Below are 20,692 nucleotides of genomic sequence, written 5' to 3'. Positions count from 1 at the left end.
CAGTCAAACTGTTTTCTTGATCGTGTTGTGTAGAAAATGTCCTATAAAACATCGAAAAGGTAATCAAAATCGGCCGTTTTTTTGCTGAGTTTCATCTTTAGCAAATAAGGTAAGATTTTGGTGAATTTTTCGATGAAAAATAGATGTAAAATGTTCTTAAATAATGCACAATGTTCCGGTTGAGTCCGGTACATAAAACCTGTTTAATTTATTAGTTTATATGTGTATAATCGTAACTAGCTAACTCGTTTCAGTGCCAAAGACTGCCAACTCTGAGAAAAAAGTCATCAAAGTTCGGAAAAATTAGGCAAAATGGAAGAAAAAGATGTAGGCCATCAATGACCGATGATCACGTCACTAGAGAAAATCCTATAGGGTGCTTGCACGGAAGGTCATTAGTTCAAATCATCCTTCACACACGCTCCAGAAGACATGCAAATACATGGAATACAATACCAATCACCTATTTAACGCTGGGTATTGATCAAAGTAAATCCTCATGAATAACAATGTCAACTAAATGTCGGTAAAGGGAGTGGACAAAGTGAATGCGTTCGTTGTGGTTCCTTCTTATCTCTTTCTTCCATGATCCAAGCAAGTTTCCTGATAATCCGACAATCAATATTCAATTGACCTCAGATAACTTGGAAAATGTTCCCCACTGAAAGATGATAACACCCACCAAGTTTCATTACCGTCCAACAATCCAACAGCAGACCTCAGATGACCTTGACATGGCCTTGAATATGTTTGGCGCTTCATGGTGATCACATCCACCATATTTCATGAAATGCTCAATTAACCACATATGACCTTGACATGACTTTAGCAAAAAAAATCATGAAAATGTTAAATGTGTATGATGATATACATGTACACTTAAAGTCTGCACAAAAAGAAACGCAGTTGTTATAAAACGACTGTAGCTTCAGAACTAATAATTGTTTTCACAATATTTCAACATAAAAGGAAGGATGATTTATTTACGCGCATTTTGATACCCGATTTGTCTAATTTTGTTCAATATCAACTATACAGCGGTGTTTTAAAAGAGAAATACCCAAATTGTAAATACGTGACTGCTCTCCTTAAACCCGAATCAAAGAATGCTCCTTTTCTTTCACTCAAAACAATTAGAATTTATTCCAGTCGCGTCTCGCTTGTTATACTCACGTAAGCTTAGACACGCTGGACGCTGAAAGACCACGCAAACAAATGGCGCGATTAAAAACGCTAGATATGTGGAGCTATTGATCAATTGGATTGATCATGACACACAGGCAGACAAAAAAGGCCTATAGATTTAAAACACATCAAATACCACAAAGAAAACAATACACATTCGGATCACACAAGGTTCTGAACAGAAACGACACATACGGGCCAAAACAGCACAAAGACATAAACCAATCAATAAAACACACCATCCAGGATCACACAAGGTTCCCCTACCCTATACCACAAACCCACCGAGAACCGCGAATGCTGAGAACCGCGAAAGCCGAGAACCGCTCTAGTTATTTAATTAATTTTTCACTGCTTAAGTCAGGTGAAAAATAAATATAATTAAATATCCAAAGCTAATGCTAAATAGAATGCCTCCGCCTAATGAAATGATAGTAATAACATGCTCTTTATTCAATGCCATGTATATCTGTGTGAGGTCGTGCATATGAGGTATCATAAATGCTACATGGGTGTGGTTAGTGTTTAAAAGTAGGTTGGTGATTTGACATATAGCTACTTATTTCTTTAAATATTTGTGTGTTAAATAATTATATTTTTACTTACCAATTTTGTAATGATGTATTTTTCTACTATCTGTATACTTAACAAGATTGTATAATTAAGGGGGTACTACACCCCTTGATAAATTTGTGTCTATTTTTGCATTTTTCTCAAAACCTAATAACACAGTGGTAACAAAAGTTATGTATATTATTGGGGCAAGGAATCCAATTTGTTATTTATGATAAGAAATAAGGTACCGCTAGGGTGTACCGCATTTCCTATTATATATACCGAACCGCTTGTCTTGGGTCACTGAAATTTCAGTGTAGTAATTGGATTCCTTGCCCCAATAATATACATAACTTTTGTTACCAGTGTGTTATTATTTTTTGAGAAAATGCAAAAATAGTCACAATTGACCACAGGGTGTAGTACCCCTTAACAATGAGACTGTTTGATAAGAAATTCAGCAAGAAACCAAGTTGTTTCTTTCCCTATTCTATTTTAATGCCACTACAAGTAAGCCATATTCGCCCTAATTATTTCCCATTCCAGAAAAATACAGCCAAGTATATCCCAATCATATTCCTTTAGTTAGTTCTATAACTAACAATAAAAGTCAAATTTTAATATCTGGCCAAATTTGGGAAATAGGGGCCAAAAGCATGTGTTTTTAGGGCCACAAAGACTAACTTCAAGTTATGCATTGTAATTTTTGGAAAACACATTTTCTAATCTTTTTCATAATCAATTACCAGAAATGAAATTAATTGTTAGTCTTTACTCAAGATTGTGAATGCTAATGATGCAAAATTGCATGTTTATGTCCAATTTTCCCTCAAATTGCACAAATATTAAAATTTGACTTTTAAGGCAGTTAAAACTAACTAAAGGATTAGGATTATCTATGTTTCATTTGGCAAAGCAAGATAATATTTAAAAAAAGTTAGTGCTGTATTTTTCTGGAATCGGGTAGTGATCCTCACATATTTTAAAAAGCGCAGCCTAAGGACCGAACCCACCGGGCCTAAGGAGTGATAACTCTCTGAGCTCCCTTTCAATGCATTTCCCGGATCTAAATTATGCCAAATGCCTAAACATTCTGGCTTGGGATTACGATGACTTTGACTCCATAATACACTGTAATTTGAATGCTTATGCGTGTAAATTTCAAATTTTGTCTGTCATTTCATCTTTTTTTAGTAATTTCTGGCTGAAGTGACTGACATCTCTTTCGTTCATAAGCAGCACTAAATTATTGGGTTGAATACTTGAACCAAGCGATATGATGTTACATTGTTTCTTTATGTGTGTCCACCTGCAGTCTTTTATTTTGTTCCTTGTAAACAGCAAGTAGGGGAATTGTGACTAATATTGCTCCTAACACTGCCCAGTTCATCCATAAAACACCTGAAAAGGAAGAGAAACATTGTTAAGATGAGCATGTTAAGAGTTAAACTAAATACATGTATGACAAGATGTAATACGTTGAGTCAAAATACTTCGCTCCCTACACAGCATGCCAGAGTCCTGCCCGCCTTCAAAACTCTTTCACAGACTCAATTTGGGGGAACGCATATTTAAACTTAACCTCTTCAGACCAATGCTACAAAATGTAATTGCCAGTGATTGCTTCCAACATTGCTGGTCGCGTTATTTTTCACTTTATCTTCGAATTACATATATATCATACATTTGGAAAATAAAATGGAGCGGATGGAGCTAAATAATTAAAAACGGTGTATATTTTACAATAATCTTGATAATACAATATAATATCGTGCCTTAAAGCCCAAACACTAAAAGTAGCGTTTTTTAATGTTTTCTTTATCTCTTATACCTCCTGACTCATAATCTGTCGGGTGCCACTGGGGCACCCTTGAGCATTATGAAATAAATGACCCCGTATGGTTATACAGGGGGTACAAAAATAAGTGTTCCAATAGGTATAGGCCCCCTACCACTATCAAATTATTATTCTATTCCCAAGGATCCTAACAATTTATTTTCTACCCAGAATAACTATGGTTCAGAAGTTATGTGCTGTAGCAGGTCAAGGGTCAATTTCCAAGTTGTCAGCGCGGGTGCTACTTTTGAGTTAATAGCCAAAATTCTAGTTGATCCCAATGAAGAATCACTAGGATGCATCGTGGGTGCGTGTTTGGGAGGGGTTTATAGTTTATACTATACCTATATCAGGAATGAGCATAACAAACAAGAATATAAGTCCAGTCAGATTATATAGCCAATTAATAGATCCTGTTGCTATACCCTCTGCTACAGGATACACGCCTTCTACTGTCATTTCAAAGTAAATCGGCATTGCTGAATTGAGTAAGAGACCGTAAGATACGCAAGATATGTACAAACTGGCTGAAGAGAAGGAAAATAATAATGTATTGTAAACAAATGAATTGTGTGTCGATAATTTAATTTAAGTACTGCATGGAGTACTGCATGTGAGCATTCATCCAAATATTACAGCTAAAATCATGAAAGACACCCTTTTAAAATTTGCATTTTCAGCGTTCACTTACCCGGGCACTTACCCAAGTTAAACTGTATAACTCCATAACATAAAAGAACAAACCAAACGAAGCAAAGAATACCCATCGATGTAAGTGTCAACAAAACTAATTTCATTTTCCCGCCTAGAAAATCAACACACCTGTATGTGACAAGAAAATACACCGGGGTCCGGGGAAAATACTCTCTTAATGGGTGGGGTATGAACGTTTGGACAGTATTTTTTGTGGGACATGAGAGCACATCAGACATATCGATTTGCATTCTGAATATGAAGAATGTCCTGATGATATCAAATAATTTAGATTTTTTGAAATTCGTGATAGGCCTATAATACAAATTTTATGGGAAATGATTAAAAACTGATATTTTTGATATTTAACAGTCCTCGAAGTAAACTTTATAAATCTAATGATATATACTTAAAGTGTACCAGTATGTAGCTGGGATGAAAAGCCGACGATCAATTGAAAATTTTGACCTTTCGTATTGAAGATATGAATTTTTTCCCCCAAACACCAAAAAATATCAGGTCTTTTTTGGGAAAAAATGTATAATTATCTTCAATATGAAAGGTCAAAATTTTCAATTGATCGTCGGCTTTTCATCCCAGCTACATACACTTTAAGTACATATCATTAGATTTAGAAAGTTTACTTCGAGGACTGTTAAATATCAAAAATTTTAAAAATATCAAATTTTAATAATTTGTCATAAAATTTGTATTTTATCGCGAATTTCAAAAATTCAAAATTATTTGATATCAGATCGACATTCTTCGTATTCAGAATTCAATTTGATATGTCTGATCAGAGAAGATGATAAAAGAGGAGGTCGCTTGCTGCCCACATCAAATAAATAATGTGTGCATCCGCCTATTGATGGAAACAATGATCTAATCCGATTGATCAACTAATACGATAAGTGGCTTTGCGAGTCACGACTGTCTAGCTCTAAACGACGCATGCCCGGATATCAATTTGTTACGTCAGTTGACCGCGAAATATAATTTCTGTATTGTTTGGCATGACTGGCTGCTAAGTTTGACCCGAGATCCCTGTGAAAAAGACCCACATTTTGGATCCAAATAGCATTTTTGGACACGTTTGGACACAAAACAGGAGTATATGGAGAAACTGACACGAGTTTGAATTACTGATTACACTGGTTTTATGTTTCCGTAAACTGCCGCAAATATTCAAATAGTTATCATTTAAATTTCTTTTCCTTTGACCTTATATTAATTTGACTGGAAAATTAATTATGCTTGACTTTCCATAACTTAACAATTTTTTTGCTTTTTTTAATGGGAGTTGCAATATATATAATGCTTCTTCACTCGTTTAAAAATCATGGTCACCCTGGTTAGTATTATTTTTTTTTTACAAAAAAAGCATGATTTGACTGCAAAATTGGGACTTTAACGATGTACTTCCGTGTGTGGAATATTTTCTCCACTGGAGAGAACTACCAAATCAGACGAGCGTGTGGCGGATGAACAGATTACCACAAAGGAAGTTTCAAGTGGTGTTTCAAGTACCCCAAACAAAGAAAAGTGAATAGAGGTTAACTGTGGGTAATCGGATTATATGTTCGAGCGATCTCCTCTTTTCTCATCTTCTCTGGTCTGATGTGCTCTCATGTCCCACAAAAAATACTGTCGAAACGTTCATACCAGAGCCCTTTAATTCACTGCTTGGATGTTCAATATCATACTAATTTGTGATGCATCTTAATGCGAGATGCCACAGGACAATTCACAAAATAAAATACAGGCTGTATCAAAATGTTTGGTACCCATTGTTTTTGGTGTTTGTTGACAAGCCTGCTTTTTCAATATGCAACATTGGATCCTCTTGAAATGCCCGGGATTTATAGTTTTATGACCTTTCATAACATAATAGGTCCTATGTTGCATTTTGCTGTGGTAGTTGTATCCATAATAACTGGAAGGTGATGGGTACCAACCATTTTGATACACCCTGTATATTATATTAATCCGCGATGTTAAAAGGCCCGCTGACCAAAAGGCCCGCTGACCACAATCCGATAAAGCTATAATTTAAAAGTTACCCTATTTTCAGACGCAGGCATGTCGGGTTCCATTTTAACCACTTTTCAGTAACTGCCCAGCAAACACAATACGTTTTCGACATCATTCGCAAAAGGTTATAAAAGGTTGTCAGAAAACGTTTAAATGTCGGGTTATATAAAGGGTTCATTAATGGTATAAACATGGTATATAACATTTGTTGGTAATTTACTGCACAGCAAACACAAATGTTTTAAAAGGATATAAAAACGTTTTAATAACATTCCAAAAACATTTGTGAAAACTTAGTACAAATCATTCTAAACAGAATGTTATTTGGGGGTTGAAAAAATATTTTGCAAAAAATGTTTGCCCAAAATATTTACAACAACGTTTTTAAAATGTTTTCACGACCTTTATATAACCCGACATTTAAATGTTATTAAAACGTTTTGTAAAAAACATTTTAAGAACATTTCTGTGTCTTTTTTTGCTGGGTGCAAATATTTTAACATAATGTTATTTAAGTGTTGATAAAATATTTCGCCAAAAATGTCTGCAAAAATAGTTTACAATGACATTTTGAAAACATTTTAAAAATATTGTTGTAGTGTGTTTTCATACAAAACGTTTTAAAACGATTTCATGACCTTTATATAACCCGACATTTTAATGTTATTAAAACGTTTTACATAATCCAAAACCCAAAATATAAATTTCGTTCTGGTATACCAGAACGAAATTACAATGCATTGTCTATGGAGCAGTGTAATACACATAATCATGCAACTCGCAAACGCAAAATCGGAATCAACTGAAATTTTGGGAATAGGTTTTTTTCGTGGATATCTAATGAAAAATGACATAAATAGAGGATGCTAGGATCACGAAATACTCCTTTAACTAACTACATTTATACGTGCGAACTGCCTTTTATTATACCTTTGAATTTCAAGTGCAAGCACTGTACTTCTTTTAGCTTCTTTTGAAAAGCGCGCTAGGCTAACTCGAGTAAACCAAATGCTTTAGTCGTAGTGAATCACTGAAAATAGGTCGAAGTGGTCATCTTTGTTTAATCACATATAACTTCAAAGCTACTGCACATTTGGAAAAATATATTCAGCGAATTGAATAGTTTTTTATTCGACGTCAACACGCATATATAGTGTTTTTTATGAAAGCTAAATTAATTCGAAGCAAGCGTAAATATACCAATACATTAGATTGGTCTTAAAATAATACTTGTTTGTATATGCTTGGATCCGTATTTCAATTGCTCAAACTCCATAATGGCGCCTGGATAAATGTAGCTTCATCAGAAGTACACTTGTATACTTGTAGACGGGGTTTTACGGTATTCGATTTCAACAAGAATTCGTTTAATTGGTTTCAAGTCATTTTCATCTTCTGACAAATGTGTTTTAATTTTATAACGAAAACAGTGTTCAACATCGAATATTTTGGTGACTACTTAATTTGTTATTAGATTATTTTTATGAATCAGGGTTAACATGATTCCAAGCTCTGCAAGTGATTCACAACATCATTTTTGACGTCATTCGACGCCTTTTGATCGTTTCTCTGATAGTTACCTTCCTGCTAGAAGTCCACCACAGGCACTAGCGATGTTTGTGAAAAACCCTATCCATCCTACAGTTTTCTGTTAAAATGAAATTCAGTAACAGAAGCTGAAGGAGAACCGGTAATTTATAATTTGCAATTATAAAAATTATGAACCACTATCAAGTCCCGGGGGGTACTCAAGTTTGGTTTTGGTAGGGACGTGCGCTGAGATTTTGGAAGTGGACCCATAAATATACCAATTTTTCAAGAAATTTGGACCCATTGATATACCAAAAGTCAAAATTTTCGGCCGAATTTAACCAAAATTGTCTTAGTTTTTACAAAATTTCCCAAAATTTTGGGAAAATTTTGAAAAATTTTGCTAGATAAGGCCTAAGGAAAAAATGGGCTGTTTTTCGAAAAAATTGAGAAAATTTTGAAAAAAGACCCATTCATATACCAAAATAGGCTTTGAAAAAGGGTCATTGATATACCAGAAGGCCGAAAATGCTACCCATGTTTGCGGCACGTCCCCGTATGGTCATTTGTACTGAGTACCCCCCCGGGTATCAAGTATCAACATGATCAAGTCTGCAAAAAATACGAAACACTTGCCATTTTTATAAAACAGTATTTGAGATCAAAATAATAAGGTCCCATGCAGCCTTTATTATTTAATCAAATAGAAAATTTACAATTTTTCTTCCTCGAGATATTTATTAATTGGCGTTGTTACAATGTTACTTCTTATTCCTGCGTAGGTCTACATACCTGACCAACCTGTACTGTGTGTTGAAACATTGTGTCAACCTGTGTGATCCATGCATTGAATACACCAAGACTCACACTGAATGCAAGGCCTGGAATCCAAAAATACTGGCTCCTGAAATGGCAAGATAGAGCATTATACGTAATTATCTTAATAAAATTATCATTTAAATTAGAAATTTACATATATTCAAATGGAAAAGTGCACATACCCTTTATAGAGGAGTAACTTTTCAATAAAAGAAATGTATGAATTTCCAAGTTTGCTTTCTGAAAACGTCTGAAATTTCAGTTGCCAATATTACTGGAAAAGCTTTAAAATGCAATTAAGGGGGTACTACACCCCTGGTCAATTTTGTGCCTATTTTTGCATTTTTCTCAAAAATTATAGCACATTGGTGACAAGTAAGATAGGCTATGTATATTATAGGGGCAAGGACTACAACTACTGTACTGAAAATTCAGCAACTCAAAGCAAGTAGTTCTTGATTTATTGATCAAATATTGGTTTTCCCTCATTTTTGACTGTAACTCCACAACTGTTGTCTGTGCTGAAATAAAATTTCCAGTGCAGTAGTTGTAGTCCTTGCCCCTATTATATAAATCTCTTACTTGTCCCCAATGCGCTTTAATTTTTGAGAAAAATGCAAAAATAGGCACAAAATTGGGCAGGGGTGTAGTACACCCTTAAATGAATGAAAAACCACAGAATTGTCACAATGAGCCTCTCAAATGGCAGATTCTCGATTTTGAACTATTTTTTGCTGCATTTGAACAGTTTAAAAGTCTGGATTTCCAACAACCATGACTGGACAAAAAGTCCAGAAATCTGAACTTTATTCTATAGGGGTGTGCATTTTGTTTTTCTGGAAATACCCATTGCACAAAACACAAAATTTTCATGTGCAGCTCACCTTATAAGATATTTAACGCCATTCCAGAAGTTTTCTCTCTCTTTATCCGCTGATAAACTTGGAGGCGTTGGGGGTTTAGAAGGAAAATATATACAAGCAATAAAAAACTGACATGCCAGCCATATTAAATCTGAAAAACATTCAAACACGAACGTAAAAATAATTATTAAATTATTAGGTATTATTATATTTCTGTTGAGATTGATTGGATTGGCAGAATTGTTGTGGTTTGCTTGTTTGTAAATATTGAGTAGAATAGGAGCCATATTTTCCCGGTTGAGCAAATTAAAGGGGGTCTCCGGCAATCATAACAATATGCCTTATATGTTAGCAAAATAATTATCAAGCATGAATCACATGGTTTTATTTAAAACAAACTCATATTGACCATAAAAACGAATAAAAACAGTCGGCTCTCAACACGCAATATTCATATTTCCCGCGCCGAAATTGTTTAAGTGCAATGACGTAATGGTTATTTGTGCTCATTTGTCGTCGGCCTTCATTGTATTACTGGGACGTCATTGCGCTGGACAATTTCAGCGCCCGGGAATATTTTGAATATCGCGTGTTGAGAGACGGATGTTTTTATTCGTTTTTATGGTTACTATGAGTTTGTTTTGAATAAAACCGCGTGATTCGTGCTTGATAATTATTTTTCTTACATATAAGGCATAATGTTGTGATTGCCGGAGACTTCCTTTAACTAAAAAACTGTAACTTAAGTGTTCTTCTTAACATCTTTTAATACTTAGGTCTTACGAAATGAGTCAAGGAAGCAAATAATCACATTATTATATTTCCAGAAGCATTTTTGAAGAGCGGACACAATAGTAGGGCGAAATCCAAACTGAACATCGCCCTTCTATTATAGGTCAGTATTACGCTTCTTGAGATAAAACCAATAATTATCAATACGAAAGTTTGGGGCGTTTCCACCTTCCCCAGAAAATCATGCACACGGGAAGAAAATGAATCCCCTTTTATCAAGCATTGAGATATCCTTCACAGAACCCAAATCATTACCCTCGTGTGTCAGCTTTCTTTGTTTCAATTTTTGAGTGCAAGCACCGCTAGGTCATGCTCTCCTCTAACCTACACCTCAAAACAAACTGAGGCTATTAACTTGAATTTTGCAGATGTCACTGATCTTACGCACTGTGTATGCTTACCTATGTAAAGTAATGTGTAAATTTCTCGTATGTGATCAGACGTAACTGTTGAATTTGACTCTGTAAAATCTGTAAGAAATAATACCCAATAAATTATATAAATATATTACCTATACACCACTAGTGACGCAAGCATTCGTATGACCAAAAATCGTTCTATGAAGTAAAGGCTTATTTGACATTGACAAAATTACCTTGTTCGAATAATTCCACTGTTGGACTAGTTGTTAAATTGGCAGGTAAAATACTGTAAAATGAATAATGATTGTGTAATATTACTTAAGTGCAATATCAGATATTTATTTAGTAGGGTTGGCCACGGTCAAAAAAATGTTTCTTGCTGAGGTGAAAGGACTTTGGTTGGAGGTTACAAAATGCATTTCGAAAATTCAGCTGAAGTCCGTTGCCATGGCAACGGCCCGATTTGTGTTTTTACAATTTTCGCCTATTTTGGAGCTAAAAAGTGAAAATTGCCCTTAAAAGGGCGCCTCGTTGCCTTAATATACAAGTTGGTATTTAAAAATATATGGTATCATAAAAAAGCCCCATCCTTGTTCTATCTACAAACGAAGTTGTGTTTAGAGATTCGTTTTTTAAATATCGATTTCGGGCCTGGCAACACTGCAAGTTTTTCAAATTTGAAAAATGCCATTTTTTACCGATTTTGGCGATACGAAAAAAATACTTTTGCGCTCACCTAGGATTTTGTCGTTATGGTTTTTGGTAGAACATACCTTGCCCCCAACATATCTAATAAGAAAAGCTTGGGGAAATTTATTTCTCTAAGGAAGGTGTTGCCAGAAAAACATACATTTTGTAAAAATTCAAAATTCTCATAAAAAGAAAATTTGCTGCATTTTGCCCTAGATTTAGCACATGTGATGTAATGAGTTGTATGTAGAGTCAGTTTATCATCATGGTCAACTATTCTGAATGTTTCGAAACAATAAATGAAGTTTAATTTTAATGCGGTGTTGCCAGATGCCCAAAATTATGAAAGCTACATTACGCCAAAGAGCCCAAATAGGTCTAAGTTTTCATGTATGAATCTAGTCAATCCAGTTAAATCACGGTCTATTATTATAAATCATTTTATCATAATTTCACCTGTTATGAATGTTTGGAAACAAAAAAGTTCATCATACAGTGTTGCCAGATGCCAAAAAGTAGAAAAGATATGTAAAATTCTGGTTTACCCTGTGTACTCTGTGTTTTCAATATATACAATTCTGGTTAACCCTGGGCACCATATTTTCATAAAAGGATTTTTTTTAATTTGCCCCGAATTTAGTACATGTGATGTAATGAATTGTATGTAGAGTCACATTATCATCATGGACAACTATTCTATGTTTCGAAACTTTAATTTAAATGCAGGGTTGCCAGATGCCTAAACTATAAAAAAATATGACAAGTTTTTATGTATGATAAACAATTTCTTTGATGATGCATCTAAAATACAATTAATTTATAATAAATTACGATATGACCCCTTTAACCATGTTAACTTATCTGTCTGTCAGTTGTGAATGTTTAACATAGTGTTGCCAGATGCCAAATACTAGCAGACATAGGAGGATTTTGTAAACAATACACCATACATGAGCTTTTTAAACCTTGTACTTTACTTAAGGGAAGGGGTATGAACGTTTGGACAGTATTTATTGTGGGACATTAGAGCACATCAGACATATTGAATTGCATTCTGAATACGAAGAATGGCCTCCTGATATCAAATAATTTACATTTTTTGAAATTCGCAATGTAATACACATTTTATGGCAAATTATTAAAAATTGATATTTTTGATATTTAACAGTACTCAAAGTAAACTTTATAAATCTGATGATTTCTACCTAAAGTGTATGTAGGTGGGATGAAAAGCCGACAATCAATTGAAAATTTTGACCTTTCATATTGAAGATATGGATTTTTTTTCCCAAAACACCAAAAAAATAGGTCTTTTGGGAAAAAACATCCATATCTTCAATATGAAAGGTCAAAATTTTCAATTGATCGTCGGCTTTTCCTGCCAGCTACATACACTTTAAGACTATATCATTAAATTTATAAAATTTACTTCGAGGGCTGTTATATCTCCAAATGTGAAAAATATCAAATTTTAATAATTTGTCATAAAATTTGTATTATATCGTGAATTTCATAAAATGAAAATTATTTGATATCAGAAAGACATTCTTCGTATTCAGAATACAATTCAATATGTCTGATGTGCTCTCATGTCCCACAAAAAATGCTGTCGAAACGCTCAAAACGCTCATTCCAGTTCCCTTAACCACTTTAACATTGACATAAACTTTCCAGTAAAAATGTTTACAAACAATATAAGTCCTCAGTATCGCCAATTTTCATTTTCATTTCAGATATTGCTGAAAAGTTGGAAAAGAAATTGGCCAATCAAATCTTTTCAATACACGCACACTCTTTACCAGTGTTCCAATTTCATGATTATATGACCAGGTATTTGATCAAAAAGTGTTCCCAGAACATAAGTTTGAGTTTCACAAGACATTCTTGATGTACAGGCGTGGGGTATACTTGAAGTGCAGGTATCTGAAGAGGGAAGCAACAAGTTACCTCCAAATCACAGCAGCAGGTAGTGGCTGGGCCGCCGAGTGTGAATAATTATGGTTTTTTTTGTGGAAGGTTCGTGTTTGTTTTAAATTTTGGAGCGTTTTTCCCAAAATTTAACATTTTTGGTGATATTTCAAAAAAGCGACATGCCAAAGACAAATCGTTGGGCACATACTTTGTTATTGATAATGCAGTTCGTTTCCGCATACCTTTGTTACCATTCGCTTTGGTGATTTACTAATATTATCAATTTTGTGACTGTAATTTGGCGTTTTTAATACGTTTTAAGTTAACCAAGAAATTAAGAAAAATATCTGGTCAAGGTCGTTTCATTTTAGAAGGTCATTTCATTCTGAATGCAGATTGGATCACGATCGATGTCGTATTCCTCTATGTGGGTCCCTTGATGATAAAATTATTTTGAATTCCTTGTAACAACATACAAATTTTCGTCCGAAAACAGGGGACCGTTCACAAACACTTGTAAGGGGGGCATGATGCCAAAAAAATTCATCGCGAAAATTTTTCGGCCCCCCCCTTTACAGACCTCAAAAATGTCAATGCCCCCCCTTTTTGACATGAAAATTATGGGTCAACCCCATAGAAAAGCATATAAATTCAATTTTCCCAGGAAAATTTCTGGTCATTTTTTTCAGGCCCCCCCCTTAGGAGGGTCAAAAATTTTCAGCCCCCCTTTTTGCATCAGGCCCCCCTAACAGTGTTTGTGAACGGTCCCCAGTGTTTCAGTTTAAACAAATAGTTTAAGGGGTCATAATTATCATAATTTATTATAATGTAATTGTATTTTAGATGCATCATCAAAGAAATTGTTTATCATACATAAAAACTGGTCCTATTTTTCATAGTTAATACATCTGGCAACACTGCAAGTTAAAGTTTCGAAACATAGAGAATAGTTGTCCATGGTGATAATGTGACTCTACATACAATTCATTACATCACATGTACTAAATTCAGGGCAAAAAAAAAAAAAATGTCCTTTTATCTGTTTATGGAAATAGAGTGCGCACAGTAAACCAAAAATGGTATTAAAACCACAGGGTGCACAGGGTAAACCAGAATTGTACCTTTCCTACTTTTTGGCATCTGGCAACACTGTATGATGAACTTTTTTGTTTCCAAACATTCAAAACAGGTGAAAATTATAATAAAATGATTTATAATAATAGACTGTGATTTGACTGGATTGACTAGATTCATACATGAAAACTTAGACTTATTTGGGCTATTTGGCGTAAGGTAGCTTTCATAATTTTGGGCATCTGGCAACACCGCATTAAAATTGAACTTCATTTATTGTTTCGAAACATTCAGAATAGTTGACCATGATGATAAACTGACTCTACATACAACTCATTACATCACATGTGCTGAATCTAGGGCAAAATGCAGCAAATTTTCTTTTTATGAGAATTTTGAATTTTTACAAAATGTATGTTTTCTGGCAACACCTTCCTTAGAGAAATAAATTTCCCCAAGCTGTTCTTATTATATATGTTGGGGGCAAGGTATGTTCTACCAATAACCATAACGACAAAATCCTAGGTGAGCGCGAAAGTTAATTTTTCATATCGCCAAAATCGGTAAAAATGGCATTTTTCAAATTTGAAAAACTTGCAGTGTTGCCAGGCCCGAAATCGATATTTAGAAAACGAATCTCTAAACACAACTTCGTTTGTAGATAGAACAAGGATGGGGCTTTTTTATGATACAATTTATTTTTAAATACCAACTTGTATATTAAGGCAACAAGGCGTCCTTTTAAGGGCAATTTTCACTTTTTTAGCTCCAAAATAGGCGAAAATTGTAAAAAACACAAATCGGGCCGTTGCCATAGCAACGGACTTCAGCTGAATTTTCGAAATGCATTTTCGTAACCTCCAACCAAAATCCTTTCACCTCAGCAAGAAAAAATTTTTTGACCGTGGCCAACCCTACTAAATAAATATCTGATATTGCACTTAAATATTCATGCTGGGTGATATTCATATTTGCTCTTTTCTCGTCTGTAAAATATGTGATAATAAATTAATATTTTGACCATCGACTCTTTCAAATGAGCAATAATAAATCAACAAGGAATAAGGGATGAAATCAAAACTCGACCGGTGGTCGACCGCCGGTTCCGTGCAGTTTCGTCCGGTTGGAACCGGTTTCTATTGTTCTAAACAATAGAACGCGGTTCAACCGCCGGTAACCGTCGGTCAACTGGCGGTCGAGTTTTGATTTCATCTCTAAATAAATCAATATCGATTGTGTCAAAATGATTTGTGTTACTTGATTGATTTTCACAAACAAACGCATGTTGCGTGCAGAACAAGTGTGCCACAACAGCTCTTTTCAGAGCCACAATTTAGTTCGGAGGCGGATAAGGAGCTCTACGATTTTGTTTTGTTTTGTCTGGGTTATTTTGTTTTTGTTTTATTTTTGGTTTGTTTCTTTGTTTTGTTTTTTACTTATAAGTATTCTTTAAGTCCGATATGAGAGAACTTACTCTGTATAATTAGTAGTTTTTATCTCATTTACAATGGCTTTGCATGCAGAACAAGTGTGCCACAACAGCTCTCTTCAGGGCCACGATTCAGTTCGGATGCGGATAAGGAACTCTACGATTTTGTTTTGTTTTGTCCGGGTTGTTTTGTTTTTTTTTTGTTTTTTTGTTTTTTTGTTTTTTTTTGTTTTGTATTTACTTATAAGTCAAAACTATTATCTATGTCCGATATGAGGGCACTTACTCTGTGTAATTAGTAGTTTTGATCTCATTTACAATAGCTGGTCCGAAAAGAAATGAGACGGCAACACCTAGCGCAGGGGCAGATGATGATATGGCTGTTGCTGTAGTGCGTTGATTTGGTGGGAACCATTGTGCTGATAGAAGAGGCGGACCTGACATAAGAACAGGCCCACCTATTGCTATAAGAAATTGACCCGCATTGGCTGTGCTGCGAGGACAAAAAGCAATGAAAACAAAAGTAAGCCTATGTCATCAGTTTTGATTCACCTCAAACGTTGGTAATATACAAATACGCACAAACACGCAAGGTAAAGCGCACCGCACATACCCCACGCACTCACTCTTATGTCGCATTACAATTTTGTTGATGTCTATATACGTCAATTTAAACCGACATAAAATATTTACAGCGGTATAACAACACAAGTAGGAGTTCATAAAGATACTCACTTCCCATGCGTACCCATACGCACCCCAACGCACACTTGTGTTGCGACGTACTAGTATGTTCAAGTTGGCCTTTTCAGGTATTATGACATAGTAATTAACATGGATTGTTGGCTTCCATCCTTATGGTATAACCAATTATCAAACTATATTTGAAGAGCTTTAAATTTCCAAACCGTGTTAAGTCCACAAACACATGTTTCCGCGTTACCTGTGCGATATTGCAATGGGTTGTGATGCTATAGATATTATAATTTCAGTTGGATGCACCATTACAAAGCAAACAGTGGATGGATGCACAGTAACAATACTGTGTGAGGCCTTTGATTCCCAAATGAGAACAATAGTCTGCATATTGTTTACCAGAATTGTTGTGGTAAATGATGGCTTGTTGATGGTACAACTCATTGTTGCTAATGTCAAACAAAGTAATTGTGATTGTATCACACAAGTAATTGAGAAACATGTGGTTGTGGACTTAACACGGTTTGGAAATAAGCTCTTCATTTGTAAAAATAATGTACTTAGAAGACTAAAATTCAGAGTATGTGCCTTATAATAGACCTCCAATCATGTAATTACCACCTTCATGTATGATCTTACTATTTGAGATTATGTACTCCAACTGGCAGACATCTAACACCAACACCTAGCAACGACATCGTCTGAGCTAGCAAGAACATCCGTCGCAATCCTAAATATATCAAAGGCAAAACAAAATAATAAGAACGGGTATAAATTGTTTTAATAATCATTTTTATCCTTTTAAAACATAGGAAACAACCAAATACACTATTAAATATAATTGTAAGCGTTCGGCAGTAACACTTGCCTAGTGAGTCCATGAAAGTACTGAATGGTATAACAGTCACGGCGAAAACAACGCCGCCCCAAATGGTAAGCAAAGCTATGTCTGCATCAGTCCAGCCCAGAACAGCTTTAACTGTGAAAAAAAACCCAGTACCAACCATTACTTACAAAAACTTAATGTTTCACTTGTCCACGATGTAAATTTCCTTTACTCATAAACATAATATTTGATCTCTATATAGTAACATATTGCCTAAAATGTATTTTGCACACCATAGACACACCCCGACTCACCCCGACATAGCCAAACATACACCTCGACACATACACACACCCCACCAATCCTAACACACGATGCACAAATTCCCGAAACCTCTTTCAATGTTCTCTTAATAACATGTATAATATTTTGATGTGCGTATAGCAAATTTGATAGTAAGGTGCTCTTCCCTGTCTTCGGATAATAAAAAATAATACCCGTGATGATAAATGAACGCACAAACACACCCCATAGACCCACCCCTCCACCCACACCCACTAAACACATAAATGGGGCACACCCCAACGTAAGCACCACTAGCTGCATCGAACATCTGTCACTGTTGTAGGCTATCATTAAAATGTGTGTGCATGTAAAGCAAGTTTGATAGTAATGTGCTCTTTCATGTCTCGGGATAGCCTTACAAAAATATAACTTACGATTACAACACTGATATATTCCCCCATACACACCCCTATACAGAAGAGTGGGAGTTCACTGAGAACTTGTGCTTATAATTATCTCCTGAAGAGACAAGTAGGCCTATGAGATCCTTTTGTTTTACAAGTAAATCAGCAGTCATTCATCGCGGATTCGAACGTCAACTTTCATATTCAGACAAGTTTCCTTGACTTGTTTCAGACTTGTTTCTGAGTTGTCGTTATATCGTCGGACATTTTGTGTGTAAAATCACGTCTCCGGAAAAGATGATTAACTAAACATGGTCAGTAAAGGAGTGCAAAGAGTTGAAACCTTTAATTCTTACATTCTTGTTCATATTTCAAGTACAAGTTCACGTACCTGTATCTGCTATTGGTCCCCACGTGTTCCACAATGCCGTCTGCGTTGCCGCGGCAACAGAAAATAAAGCCAAAATATACCAGCGTCTTTTGTATACAATGAACTCCTTAGTCTTCCTCATACACGAAGATGTCTGCTGGTTTATGGTCCCATAGGTTGATTGGATATAGGGGTCGTCATCATACTCCGCTTCGTTATCCTCTACACGTAAAAAGAAATTAGTGTTTCTTTCAATTATATGCCTATTTATACATTGGTATGCGGTGTTTTGTGATATGAACGGAGGAAATTCACTCAAAGAGTGTGCTGAAAGTGGAGGGAATATATCTGATATCATAACATCCAGTCCAGCAATGATAATAGTTGGGAGCACACGACAGGGAACACACAGAACTGTCAGACCACCTGTGAATATAACATCAATTACAGTGATAATGAGGGGGTACAAGTTTATATATGTTTGTAACCAATGTATAAGTGTGTTATCAGACCACCTGTCAAGTTGATATCAGTTGATATATGTTTGTAACCAATGTATAAGTGTGTTATCAGACCACCTGTGAATAATGTTCTGATTTTCGAGACATAACATCAATTACAGTGATAATGAGGGGGTACAAGTTGATATATGTTTGTAACCAATGTATAAGTGTGTTATCACACTCGTTGGGCTGCGCCCAACTCGTGTGATAACATACACTTACTGTTTTTGCATTTGGATGTATTTCCTTGCTCTTACTATACCTTCTTCTCAAAATAGTATTTCTCCTTCTCCTAGCTCCATGTTCATGTAACTTGACCTTTACACATTGCAGATTTCGTCGCCCAAATATCCAAAATATTACGTTTGGAGTTGCCCAACCCGTTGCCCAAGAAGTGATATACGAGCTCTATCCTGCACGTGTGGTTTATTCTTTCCCTTGAGTAGGAAAACAAGGAAGAGACATTCATTCTTGACCCTGGCTACGCCACTGGAAAGAAAAGAATCACGCATCGCACAATAGAACCCTTACATGAGATGCATAAGAAGATACACCATAAAAAAAATCCTGCATATATGGTAAGTGGTAGTTTATTGTAAATACTACATACCTTCAATAGTCGTTAGAAGGGGATCCATTTTTTCTATTTCAGTATTATTTAACGTTTGTATTCACATTGTTCTGGCATACTGAAATCACTCTTCAAAATATAATCTTCGTTTTTCCAAACTTATTGTCGTTTTGTAAATAAACACGTTACAACCTTTAAACTGTGTTTTGTTTACGAAAATCGACCTTTGAACTGGCTTTGGTTTATCAATTTATTGACAAGCTCCGGTCATGAGAGGTCTTCATCGATATCTTTTATTTGATTATCTTAAAGTAGTCCAGATTTCGACTCTGTTGTGCATGCGTGCCATTGTCCTGGTATATAAACTTATAGTCAGTACTTTGTTATGCTACTCGTATTTTAGATTTAGACAATATTGAACCAAGCACAGGAGAACTAGAGGTGAATGGTGAACAAACCAACAGAGACGTGTGGTTGTATATATAGGAATGCTGTTTATATCGAACTGTCAATTTCTTTGGATGAGGAGGTCCCAAATATGTGGGGTTATATTTTTGTTAACAAAAATAGAGGTGGGGTCATAAAATTATCAAAGGGCTTTTTGACTAATGTCATTTTAAATTATTGGCTAAAATTGTAGTTGCAATTGAAATTTCGAAATGTTCGGACTATAAACCGGATTCTTTCAAGAAAATTTACTTTGCGAATACCTGCCAATGTCAGCAGTGATACATCAGGTGTTCTCGAAACTTGGTAGCAGCTTTCGTTATAACTCGTGGGCTTTAAATCTGTTAGCCACAATCTAGAGGACTTATATATTAATATTACTGGTTTTTGTTACCAAGGTGACGCTTTGAAAATGTTAAGATTTCTTCACAAACTTATGTTAGCAGTGCGAAAAGGGCATGATTCTTATTCAATAGGCTCTATGAAATTCAACATTATGCACCTTTAGCTCAACAGGTCTCACGCATCATGTTATCATTTTTATTGTGTCAAATAATTTACAAGTCCTCTCCCATCCCAGCCAGCCTCGGAGATATGTTCAAGGTTGGAAGTGTGTTATCCATGTAAAGTCTGCCCGTGTCATCATGATGGGGACAGGTGTAAGGTAGTTCATCTGTGGTGATCTCTTAGGCACCGCAACAACTAAAAAATAACCTTGTTTGTTTGTTTGTTTTATTTCTTCTTTAACCTGGGACACTCAATCAGTTGAAAACACAATTAATCATCTGTTCTTCCTTGAGGCCCAGTCAATACTTAGTA

The 20,692-nt window shown here is 35.3% G+C and overlaps 1 protein-coding gene across 1 annotated transcript; it reads right to left on the bottom strand.

Moving 5' to 3' along the window:
• Nucleotides 1-2,798: 2,798 nt before the first annotated feature.
• LOC140142320 (solute carrier family 49 member 4-like) lies at nt 2,799-19,493 on the bottom strand. The gene is made up of 13 exons (XM_072164289.1): nt 19,466-19,493; nt 18,374-18,778; nt 17,336-17,446; nt 17,107-17,197; nt 16,058-16,264; nt 10,901-10,953; nt 10,707-10,775; nt 9,535-9,664; nt 8,624-8,735; nt 7,882-7,949; nt 4,281-4,399; nt 3,922-4,104; nt 2,799-3,141 (listed from the first exon to the last, which is right to left on the bottom strand). The coding sequence occupies exons 1-13, from the start codon at nt 19,491-19,493 to the stop codon at nt 3,023-3,025; spliced, it is 1,695 nt and encodes a 564-aa protein (XP_072020390.1). The 3' UTR covers nt 2,799-3,022.
• Nucleotides 19,494-20,692: the final 1,199 nt, after the last annotated feature.

This window comes from Amphiura filiformis, chromosome 20 (genome assembly GCF_039555335.1).
Source record: "Amphiura filiformis chromosome 20, Afil_fr2py, whole genome shotgun sequence".
Lineage (NCBI taxonomy): Eukaryota > Metazoa > Echinodermata > Ophiuroidea > Amphilepidida > Amphiuridae > Amphiura > Amphiura filiformis.
The sequence above is the reverse complement of the archived record's forward strand: the minus strand, read 5'-3'. Positions and strand labels throughout refer to the sequence as shown.

What these genes read in the sequence shown, in the direction of transcription:
- LOC140142320 (XM_072164289.1), bottom strand. Translation starts at nt 19,493, where the DNA reads ATGGATCCCCTTCTAACGACTATTGAAG. An exon ending in GGAGTACATAATCTCAAATA is followed by an intron (nt 16,265 to 17,106) that starts GTAAGATCATAC and finishes TTGTCCTCGCAG; the next exon opens with CACAGCCAATGCGGGTCAAT. An exon ending in AGTTATACAGTTTAACTTGG is followed by an intron (nt 4,105 to 4,280) that starts GTAAGTGCCCGG and finishes CCTTCTCTTCAG; the next exon opens with CCAGTTTGTACATATCTTGC.